At 43.6% G+C, this 12575-nt stretch overlaps 1 protein-coding gene across 2 annotated transcripts in view; it reads left to right on the top strand.

Moving 5' to 3' along the window:
* Nucleotides 1-12575, top strand: part of DHX57 (DExH-box helicase 57) — a 539830-nt gene that overhangs the window by 360734 nt on the left and 166521 nt on the right. For both annotated transcript variants that reach the window (XM_078649008.1, XM_078649007.1), the window contains one exon: nt 8396-8512. In XM_078649008.1, coding sequence (XP_078505134.1) covers nt 8396-8512 — 117 coding nt within the window. The remainder of the gene's footprint in view (nt 1-8395; nt 8513-12575) is intronic.

Consider the following 12575-nt stretch of genomic DNA (forward strand, 5'->3'; position numbering starts at 1 on the left):
CTTGATCTTGAAGAAAAATAGGAAACAAATTGGCATTAAGTACTGGAACAAGGTAAAGAAGATCGCCGATTCTCAGAATGTCCGTTATCGGCTTGTTGTGCTGGTTTCCTCACTTGTCATTTCTTTACGCTAGGGGTTCAGGCATCATATTGAAGAGAAGATCAGGGAGGCTGCTGGTGATACATCTTTGCTTTTAGATTGGCAAGTCTTTTTTTCTAGAAGGCCCCAAAGGTGATGCAAGGGCACTTGAAATACAATTTGTGGGGATTTGTAGCTGCTGTAATGTTAATAACAATAAATGAGATAAAGCACCTCTCTGGTATACAATATGGGATATTACAAGTCACCTTCGGATTTCCATGGCCATACAGAGGAATGAGGGCAGAGGGTGAATTCCTTTGTAAGCCATAGAACTCCAAGATGACTTGCAATATCCTTTTGACATATGACGGCACTTTAAGGATAAATGCAAGTGTAGCAAAGTGGTCTATAGACAGCAATGTCATATGCAGTTTATGTTCCAGTAGAGGGAGGGAAGATGACCTTCATGTTTTGTTCTTCTTTTCGGCCTATTTGGTACCTAGAAAGAAATGGATTAGACCTCTGTTTAAATATAGGCATAAGATCATATAAAGAGGCAGGAAGGATCTTAAAAAATGATACTAGTCAGGTCATTGTCTTTGGGATCAGTAGATTTTTATTAGCTACAAACTATATGAGAGCTAAATCGGGTCTGAAATTTTAATTGAAATAGTTGGACAATTATGATCTATCCCATCCAGAACTGTTTTAAAGAATTTAATTTTAAACTGTATATGCCTTTATAAACCTTTTTAATTATTTAATAAGGTTTTTAATGTAATGACAATTGTCCCCGTAAGTGTTTCCGGTTTCTTACCAGTATTGTATTTTGTCACGCTTGAAATTCTTTTTGACTATGATGATTATGTTTTTTATATATATGTAATTGTTGTTGATGTATCTTTTATGGTACTAATGTACCGAAATAAAGATTATGAATTGAATTGACTGATGGTATATTATTCTGTATTCTATATGTTTACACCATTACCCTTTCTCTTTCAATTAAATTATATAATATGTTTGCAGGCTTGGGGCATAAAAGCAGAATATGTAGTGCGAAATTAAACATACCTAAAGTAGTTTCTAATTTGTTGCAACAATATATTAGAATCAGTTTAATGTAAATCAGATAAAAAATGCCCTAGCTTACAATGTTTAGAATATACACGTGGAGAGATGAATCTTTCCTGTAATGCCATATAGTGTGGAAAAAACATATGAGTGGGTAGGGGTATAGGCTGGAAAGGGTGTTTTATGGTGGGTAGGGGTATAGGGTGGTAAGAGTACTTTTAGGGTTTAGGGATGCGTAAGGGTATTGGGTGGTATGGTTAATAAAAAGGGGGGGCGTTTGAGGAGTCCCCTCCCAAAAAGAAAATATAAATGTTTTTAATGAAATCAATTGGAGGTTGGTGGGTTCCCCCCCCCAAAAAGGGAAAAAATGTGTGTGTGTATATATATATATATATATATATATATAATGTCAAAGGACGCCATCCATCATGCTCCTTCTCCACAACGGCAGCAAAAATAACGCCAGAGCGAAACCGCAAATAAGTGCAAATTTTCAGTGCTTTATTCGTGATCTAAATTCCAGCCAGCAACTGTCATGACGCGTTTCACCTCTCGTAGAGGCTTGATCACATGATGTGTCAATGACACAAATGAGGGTATATATAGTGTGGAATCCACTTAACCCAACAGCAGCTGTGTGACATATTCAAACAGTAGACATAATAGAAATACTGCCAAAAATGTTAGCAGCAAGCAGCATATTCAGGGCATAGTGCCCAAGGTAATGTAAATATATACTTTTCAAATGCTAAGAAAAACATATACTATATACAAATAAATATGTGAAAAATAGACGATTATTAAAAGCCATTTTTACATATTAAAAAACCAATTAAATAAGTCATATTTACAAGGCAATCCAAAATTTCATATAACTTAATATTTACATTGATTTTACCAGAATAATGCTAAGCCCGGTGAGGATAATGGGAGGAGTGGATAATCTTGCATGAAACAATATCCTACCTCGCAATCCCAAAACCCCACCATTAGCCTAAAACTGTTCTAATCTAAAGATCCTAGTCTCTGAATGTTGGCTAGGATTAGTGCAGAGCTGTTGGATATTCTAATATCCCCCATAGGAGTACTGGGAAAGCCACCCAACGTGAATGGAATGTGAATGTGGTTTAAAAATAATTCCCTTGGGGAAACAAACACTCTAGGTATGTCATCTTGACTCTATCTGGTCCCAGATATGTGAGTCACAGACCACGAGTTGATAAACTAACATGTAGACTGTCAATTTATTGAAGATATTGTTATAGATTTTGTTATAGGCAGGTGTACATATCCTCACTGGCATTGAGGCCTCCCGGGTTCTTACTGTTAAACTCCAGGATATATCTTGTCTCCAGTAGTCGTAATTTCGCATCCCTATTGCCTCCCCTCTTGAGGGGTGGGATTGTGTCGACCAGATAGTATGTTAATCCATCAGGGTTGCTGTTATGGGTCGATTCGAAATGCCGTGCTACTGGATAAGATGGATCTTTTCCTGAGATGGCTCGAAGATGCTGCAAGATCCGTTTGTGGGCGGGCAGACGAGTCCTGCCCACATAGCAAAGCCCACATGGACATTGCAGCACATAAACTACATACTCTGTTTTGCATGTGAGTCTATGCTTTATGGCAATTGGTTTGTCGTGAAAGGGAATGGAGTAGTGAGTCTTGTTCACACCTTGTCGACAGGCTTTACAAAATGGACACTTTTTAAAACCCTTGTTCAGGTCCATCCAGGTCCCTGATAGTGGTTTGTCCAAGTTGTTGCTCACTAATGTGTTTGCCATTGTCGAAGACTTGCGAAAAGTCAATTCCGGCCTGTTGGAGACTAAATGACCTATTATTGGGTCTCTTTTTACCAGGTTCCAATTTCTACTGAAGATCTTCCTAATCTCAGCATGTTGAATGCTGTAGGTGACAATGGCCCTTGATTGTACAGATTCCGTATTTGCCACAATGGTCTGGTCTTTGCCCTTCAAAGGTTTTTCCCTGGGGATGCTGCGTGTTCGTTCTATAGCACTATCCACTAAGTCAGCACTGTGCCCTCTCTCCAGAAAGCGGGTCTTACTCTCTCTTTGGGCTTTATCACATTCCCAGTCGGTGCTACATAGCCGTCTCATACGCAGCATTTCCCCGTAAGGGATGCTGCGTATGAGATGTCTAGGATGCTGACTCGTGGCATGCAGCAGTATATTCCCCGAGGTTTCCTTTCTGTGCAATTTTGTCTCCAAAACATTATCTATGATATACACTTCTACATCTAGGAAGTTAACTTTCTCCTTATGAATCTCAGATGTAAACTCTAAGTTGTAGTTGTTAATATTCAGTTTTTTAACAAAGTCAGTTGCCTCCTTCATGGACCCCTTCCAAACTAGGAATAAGTCATCTATGTACCTCAAATACATGATTACATTGTTACTCATTGTAGCTTTGTGGTCCCCCATGAGGACCCGCTCCTCCCACAGTCCCATGTGCAAGCACGCGAAACTGGGGGAAAAGCAGGCCCCCATGGCCACCCCCCGTAGCTGTTGGTATATCTGGCCATAAAACATAAAGTAATTTTGTTCAAGACAAAGTTTTAACATGCCAATAATCATTTTGTTGTGGTGTACATAGTTCATAGGGCGTTTGTTTAGGTAGTGTTCGACTGCTTTGATACCATCACTGTATCTGATGGAAGTGTATAATGACTTCACATCTAAAGTCATTAGCAAATATTCGTCACTCCAAACCACTTGTTCCAATTTGGTTAAAAAAATCTGTTGTGTCTCTCACATATGATTTTAGTTGTATTACCCATTCTTGCAGGAAATAATCGATGTATCTTGAAATATTTTCAGTGGAACTGCCAATTGCTGATGTGATTGGCCTTCCGGGTGGAACAGAAATGTCTTTGTGCACCTTTGGCAACAGGTAGAAGGTGGGAATTACTGGATAGTCTTTTTTTAGGAATTGAAATTCATCTTTGGAAATTAACCCACCACTCTTCCAGCAATCAATTTAGAGTTTTGTTCGTTCCAAGCAGCTCTAATTGCCCCTAAGTTGCTCTTCCTATAGCAGGATTGGTCCCCCAACTGACTTTCTGCTTCTTTTATGTAAAGGTCTCGCTCCCACAAAACAATGTTGCCGCCCTTGTCGGTCTGTTTTACTACGACACTTTTATTCACACTTAATTTCTTTATTACGTTTTCGTAGTTTTGATTTTGTCTGTAAATAGCAGAGTATTTTTTGTTTGTAGTTGTGTATAGTTTTTTCAAGTCCTCTATGATAAAGTCATGGTAGACATCCAAGTTGTCGTGGGGCATAATTGGAAGGAAAGTTGATTTTGCCTTGAACGGTGTTGTGCCAGTCCCTGTCCCAGCACCTGTTAGTGTAGTTTCCATAAGGCTAACATCAGCCCCTTCTTGTTGCAATGACCAGATTTCCTGAAAGGAGGATGCATCGCCTGCAGTGAGGAGGGATGGGCTCTGTGGAGGTACATTTTTTGTTCTTTTATATGGTTGCATGCGGTGGAACTTGCTCAATTTTAATTTCCTTATAAATCTAAAGGCATCCATGCGGGTAGTTGCATAGTCAAAGTTCCTGGGGGGGCAGTATGATAGTCCCAATCCCAGGATGGCCACCTCCTTCTCAGATAAAACAATCTTCGTTAGATTTTTAATGGTTTTGGCCCCAGAGCCACTTATTGTGTTTTCTTCCAATTCCCGCATTTGTTTCTCCTCGTGCCGGCCCTGTTTGAATTTGTGGCGTTTGCGGCGCTCGAGCCGCTTGCGATTGGCTCTTTGACGCCTTGAGTGGCACTGGCATGTGTCTTCTGCCTGGGTCTTAAAGTGTCTCTGCGGTTCTCGCATAGGCAGCTTACTTCCTGAGCGAGAGATAGTTTTGTAAACCCCAGCTGTTCCGTTCTTGTGGGGTCACCTTCTACATCACTCTCGGCTGCTGAACTTAAGTCAATTGAAGAAGCTGAAGTGGATATTGTTCCTTGCACTTTTTGTGTTACATTGCCAGCCCTTGCCTTATGTTTTCGTACCTGCGGGCAAAGGTAAAGACCCGGCCATTATATATTGGTTCCTTCGCTGCACTTACATGTATTGTTAACCTCTAGACTATAGATAATGGTACCTCGTTTATATCAACACAATGTGTGCTCTACGTTAGAGCATAATGCTAAAAAATGAGTATCAGGGCAACACAGTGGTATGTGCTACGTCATGACGTAGCGTGTACGGCAATTCCCGCGGGGCCCTGGCAATCAGAAGGAGCTTCATTTGTTTTTATATATATATATATATATATATATATATATATATCTACACACCAAGACCTGGACAACCCTTGTGTGTATATATACATTTGGAAAACGCCAAAGAAAATAAAGCCTTCACCCACCCTAATGAGTGTGGCTCACGCTTGTTCTTTTAGAGCGAGATTGAGAAATAAATTGCAGGCGTGGTCCCGCCTAGAGCCTGCACCGCCGACAAGAGCGCCATTATGCTGCCTGCAATTGGACTACATTTGGAAGACTGCGTTAGCAGCAAGGGCAGCGGCTTGCCGCCAAGGACTGGACTTTGGTACGGTCCCCAGCAAGCACAAAAGGTTGCCTGCTTGGGGATTATTGAGGAGTGAAAGCACAAACATCACCCACAGGAGGGTAAGAACATTAACCCTAACGCACCACAACTACCAGCATGCCCTAATCCTGTTTATCAAGGGGTCCACCAGGTCGACTTAATACATCGATAACGCTGACAGAGCCAGGTGGTTGCGTTTTGGGGTTCTGCGATGCTGCAGCTGTCCTCTGAAGAAGGTCTGGGAAGTCCGAAATATATTAGGAAAACGCCGAAGAAAATAAAGCCTTCACCCACCCTAATGAGTGCGGCTCACGCTTGTTCTTTTAGAGCAAGATTGAGAAATAAATATATATATCTACACACCAAGACCTGAACAGCCCTTGTGTGTATATATACACTCATCTAAATATGAAAGTGGGGGTTTCACTTACCCTATATACACTTGCCTAGCGTGGGTAAAGGACATGTGTTGTAAAAGCATGCATTGCAATGTCATACAACCTTGTGAAACAGGGTTTTGAACGTTTGGGATAGTGCAACTATTTATAAAGTCATCATCCTGAAGCAAAATATAGTAAAACCTGCACAACATGCATTGTGGCTTGGTTGCATCGGAGACGCAGTGTTTGTACAGTTCCTGTGAGGAGGCCTGGTCGGTTCTTTGGTGTGTGCGGGATGTTTTAATCTCGCCCAGAGATGAGTCTGGTTGCAAAACTTGAAGAAATGCTCCCTCCCCAATTTACTTGAGGCTGGATACATTTTGTTAATCCTTATGGGCAAAGATAGTTGCATTGATTGAGGCTTGCGATGAATCCCTATTTACACACTCGCAGTGTGATTTGTGTCAAGCTCAGGTCCTTAAAGACGCAGTGCCTAAAAAGTGGCCCTTTGCGCAGCACATGCTTTGCCAAGGTGAAAAGCTTGTAATCAGGAGGTTCCACAATGTTATGATAATGGTCTTTTGTCCATGTTTACACCAATGTCCTTTACATTTGACCGACAGTTCTAGGCCTGTTTATTTGAATGTATTTATTGTTTGCAGTCTTTATATAGCGCAAACCCAACCTGAAGGTAAGGCATTGAAATGTTTTACATGAGCACCGGTTGCATTACACAAAGTCACTTTTTTTAGGCCGATTATGTGATTTAACCAGAAATGCAGGATAATGAGCTGACGCTGCGACTTGAACCTGGCTCCCCAGTTCCAAAGTCGGTAGCTCTGGCGGTAGCGCCGCATCCTCATTTGGGGCCCGATGTAGGTGGCCATTACCGGTCGATAACGGCCGAATTCGGCCGTTACCGACCGGTAAATGGGTCATTGAGATGTAGGGGACCTTTTTTACAGAATCGGTAAATTTACCGAATCGGTAAATTTACCGATTCTGTAAAATACCGAATCGGTATTTTTACCGCTCGGTAAATCTCACATGTAGGTGGCACTGCAAACAGTGCCACAGGCCTTTAGGAGTCGGTATTTTACCACCCAATCCAATTGGGTGGTGAAATACCGAATCCAGGTGTGCATGCACATCTGTGCATGCACACCTGTGCCATGTGACACACAGACATGCCCTTAGGGCATGTATGTGTGCCACATGGCACACATGCCTGTAATTGGGGTGCCAGAGGGTGTCAAAGTGACACCCCCTGCACCCTTGCAAAATTCGGTATTTACCGATGTGGTAAATACCGATTCGGTAATGCCCATTGATTCCTATGGGCTTCAATGCCCATAGGAATCAATGGGCATTACCGATTCGGTATTTACCGAATCGGTAAATACCGATTCCTTCCGATTCGGTTATTAATTACCTACATCTGCCCTCCTCTTTTTTATCACTTCTTAAATACCGATTCGGTATGAATCGGTATTTAAGAAGTGGTAAAAAAGATTTACCTACATCGGGCCCCGGTTTCTTGTGCAGATTTTGTGCATGCATACATCCTCCCATTCAAACCCTTTTCTGCTGAATGGCTGTTATCACTACTATTCCCACTGCCTTCTAGATTGGTGTTATGATTCCAACAGAATGTACCAAATATTCACATAATGCTAAGCATACCCACATTGGAAAACCCATACACCCAGCCTACTACATTGTGACTCTGGTTGATAATTGCACTGCTGTAGAATTGTTATGAGCAAGGGTTATGGCTACGAATAATGCAGCAGGTGCTCTGGCTGTGATGGGCCATTTGAAACCCAATTATGGTTGTGTTTTTTACTCCTCATCTTCATTTCAGTACTTGCATTGCATTAGGATCCGTGGCAGCCACTGCATATGGCAGGGTGGTTGCTGAAGGCAGAACTCGGGGATTGTTTCGCCTGGTTATATGATCACACCCCATTTCACATTTTGATATTTTTTTAACCAGTATGATTTTGCAAGCTGGCTGACTGATGCTTTCGAACGATCATCAATTATAATGAGCTAAAGATCAGGATACACTACGGGCACGTTGTCATGTTTTTTATGTATCGATAAACATACACGTTTAATTTGTGGTATGTGTATTTATATGGTAAATAATATGAAAAGAACAAAAACTATGTACATTGATACTTTCAGAAACACTTTGCTGAGGAAAAAAGGAGTGTCTTAAAAAATATTTCAGAATTAAAGATATTTGACCTGTTAACAGATACAAGTATGTTATTTTTATTCTTTTAGGACTTGAGAAATCTGTAATAAAGACGTTGATTGGCATGGACTTGGACAAGATTAATCTTGACTTAATTGAGGCTGTATTGGAGTGGATTGTGGATGGTGCTCACTCATATCCACCAGGTATTCAAACTATGAATTAAGATCTGATCTACAAAATGGAGTATGGGTTATGGCGCTGCCGAAGTATTTTGTACTTCCCAGACTTGTAATAAACTTCAACTATTTTTGTTCAAGTTTTTATATTTTTATTTAAATGTGTCTTTGTTGCATTTTAATGTTTTGTCATTTTCCAAAACTGACATCACTGCTACAACATGGGAAACAACAAAGCTGGCACCGATATTCATCGACACACATTAAACTACATCTGTGACCCAGTGATCAGTCGCGCCCAATGGTACTGAGGGGCAGCAGCTTGTGTGCCCTCCAAAGGTCCAGTTAACAATGGGGAATTGTTAAGTGCATCTAGCCATAACAACTACATCTCAATGTTAACATAACTTGTTCTGAGGGAGCGACGCCACTGTTGAAGGAGGGCCATTATTCACCAACATCAATACATAGAGGGGTGGGGGTCGGGGGGGCACAACTGAGTCACTCAGGACCAAGCATCCCTCTCCTAGTTTGGAGTGGGTCCATGTTATTGGGTTCAGCCAGTTTGTCCAACAACTCGAGCACATAGGTTTCCTACAACGTGGCCACTAGCTCAGCACTGCCGGTGAACATTTTGGGTGGGACATGACATCTGCCTCTGCCCACTTGTGTATTGCTCTGAACCAGCCCATCTCCAGAGGTGGTGTAGCCGCCTTTTAGGACATCGCTATTTGCCGCTTACATAAAATCATGGTCAAGTCCACAGACTTCATAAAGTTCTGTTTTTTTTGTCCTAATCATTATCTCCAGTAGACACAACAGAGGCTCGGGGGCCAACTTGTTATCAACCCAGAGGCGGCCGGTAGGGAACAATGGAAGGGGAGTGGGGGCGTTGGGTGAAAAAAAAGAAACTTACCTTCTGCTCACGCCAGTCGCCAGCGGCAGGCTTTCCTCCACACAGGAGCCAGGGAGCAAGCACCCAGGCTTCCAGCCAATCACAACGCTGCAATGCATCATTATGATTGGTGTGAGCACCGTGGTTCGGCACTCGGATGGGGAATGGGAGCATGGGCATGTTCTCCACCCAGGCTGTAATGCAACCTGGGTGGAGAACATCCAAAGTGCGCATGATGGTTTGGCCGTCCCGAGAGGGCAGACCAAACCTTCATGCGCACTTAAGGCTCAGCCATCCCTCCTCCCTGTGACATGGTGAGTCCAGCCCCGCCTCTTCAACTGCAAGCTCAATACACTCAATACAAAAAATAAAATGATAATAACGGAGCATTGTTATCCTTTTATTTTTTTGCATTGAGCTCGCAGTTAAAGCAGTGGGGCACTGCTCCTCCACCTTAGCGGAGGGGTTGCCGCTGTATCAGCCACATCCGATATAACCTCCATCACTCGTACCCACACCTGTGCCAGTACCAGGCATATCCATACCATGTGGAGAAATGTCACGTTGGGGTACCTGCAGCTTGGGCACTCCGGGGACGAGAGCGGGAACATCCTGTGGACCCGATGTGATGTGAGGTAAGTCTGGTGCAGGTAATTAAATTGCATAAATTTCAGGTGAGCATTGCGATATACTCGCGTAACATACTCAAATGGCACCCTCCCTGTTTGACCGAGAGGACCATACCCACGCAGTCATCCCACTTGGGCTTACTGCGCAATGCATGATCACTGCTCTTGGATAATAATGTGCCAAACAACATTGTGACCACCTGTCTCCCCATCCAATGAGTAAGCCTCTCATGCAGCACTGGTTCCCTTTGGCCCATTCCCCAGGTGTCTCGCACTGCTAGCAAAAGCGAGTTGTGTGCCAAAAAAAGGCCCATTCCCAGGTCGTGAGGAGACTGCAAATCAGGAAAAGACCAAGGAACCCCTTCCACATAAATATCGCCCACCCGACTATCCGCAGCCTCCCGACACAGGGCCGGTCATGAACTGCTAGCTTAGTTCTCTCCCTCTGTACAATCCACAGCAATAGTTGTGGTGCGTAGGTTGGCGCTGGGGCTGAATATACCTGTTCCAGCAGTACCTACCCACGCATGCCAATCTACTCAATCCTCTCCGAGGGCTACACTTGTCCATTAACCAATCAGATATTTTAGTTCCCCGGAATTCGGTTCAGATAGCTACACTCAAAGCCATCGTGTTGGTACCCATCCATCTCCTTGGCCATTGCATTTGAGCCCCGGCATAATAAAGCTAAAGGTTTGACACCCCCAGGTACCCACCAGGTACCTACCTTTGTCATGTGGCAATAGATACCCTAGGTCGACCTCACCCAAACTAGTTGTCCCATCAGACCCCTCAACTCCTTAAAGAAAAGACATACGGACACCTCCGGCAGGGCTGGAAACAGGTATGGAAAGTGTGTTAAAACTAACATCTTTTGTATTGACATACATTCCATGGGTGAGAGCAGGAGGCCCTTCCAGAGGACCAGTGACTGTTGTACGGACGTCAGCACTGTACTGAGATAATTGTCAAGCAGGTCCCTGTCTACGTGGAATACATTGCTCCAAAAGAAGCAGAAGGTTTCTATGCACCAGGGCAGAATTTAGTTCTACAACCTGCTCTTTCTGCCTGTTCCACTCAGCGCAGAGGGAACAATTAAGATTTCCCCCAGTTGATCCAGAGGCCAGTCATCTCCCCAAAGTGCTATAGTATCTTGAGGAGGGCCACAGCACCCGCCGGTGATCCCGCATATATATATATGAGCATCAGCATACATGGTTATTATATGCCAGTCGGTCCCCAAAGCCACACCCCAGTCCGGGCCCCATGCCCTCAACAGACAGGCCAGGGGTTCCATCGCCAGGGCAAATATGGGTGATAAGGAGCAACCCTGTTGGGTTCCCCGGCCAATTGCACACTTGCATTAGTTCCGGAGGACTGTTTTTAGCCTATCCTGTGGAGCCATGTAGTGTAGTTTAATCCAGCCAAGGAATTAAGGTCCTATCCCTAGGCCCTCCAGCACCATCAGTAGGTAAATTCATCCCAGTGTGTCAAACACCTTCTCGATGTCTAAGGACATACCACTATTGGAAGATCTTTGGCTCCCTCTAAGTACCCCATTATATGGCACAGTCTGCAGGTGTTATGGACAGTTGCCCTAAGGGTAATAAAGCCATCCTGGTCGGAGTGCCTCAATGACTGCAACACTGGCAATAGCCTATTCACAAGCACCTTGCTTTAAATCTTATAGTCAATATTGAGCATTGACAATGGGCATAGGAGCTCACCTCCAGGGGATCTCTGCCTGGCTTAAGGAACACAACAATGAGGGCCTCCGTGAGGGACTGTGGTAGGATTCTCACTTGGTGTGTCTCACAGTACATTTCGAGCAATTTGGGAGTAAGAGTCGTGCCATAAGTGGCATAATATCCAATGGAACACAATGGTGCCTGGCACTTTATGTTGAGCCATTTATCGGACAGCTGCCCTTGATTCTACCAACTGTGAAGGCTCTTCGAATTCCTGCATCTGCATCAGAGTCTTTCAAAGAGGGAGGCTGATCAGACATAAGCCTAATTTTAACAGCCAGCTCATGATACGCCCAAGCTTATCACCATCTGCGTGATGCTTGGCAAGATAAGTTTTGTAGTTGTCGCTAAGTCGATGATTCAGATCTCCATGTCTTTTCCATGATAAACAATCTTTACCCCAAAACTATTTCCCCGCAGGGAATCACAACTCGGTCGTTACAACGACCGTGTTGTGACTCCGCATACCATTGCTCTGCAGGTCGGAACAACGACCTGCAGAGGCGGGGAGGTGTTGGATTTAAAACCTAACACCTTCCCTAGTGTCCACACAGACTGGAGTTGTAATAGTAAATTATACTATTGCAGAATCACAACGTGGTCGTTGTAACAACCGCGTTGTGATTCCCTGCGGGGGAGAAGGCTGCGGGATTTCAACATAGATACCTTTTCCATGGTGCACTAAGGCATGCACAGACCTCCACATCCGTAACTGCCTCTCTCTCGGCTAAACAGATCTGCTCCTCTAGTCTTGACAGGGTATAGAGTAAGGATGTTAAGACCCCCATGTGGTTTTAATACGGTGCCCCCTCATAACA

Source organism: Lissotriton helveticus, chromosome 6 (assembly GCF_964261635.1).
Source record: "Lissotriton helveticus chromosome 6, aLisHel1.1, whole genome shotgun sequence".
In the NCBI taxonomy this organism is placed as follows: domain Eukaryota; kingdom Metazoa; phylum Chordata; class Amphibia; order Caudata; family Salamandridae; genus Lissotriton; species Lissotriton helveticus.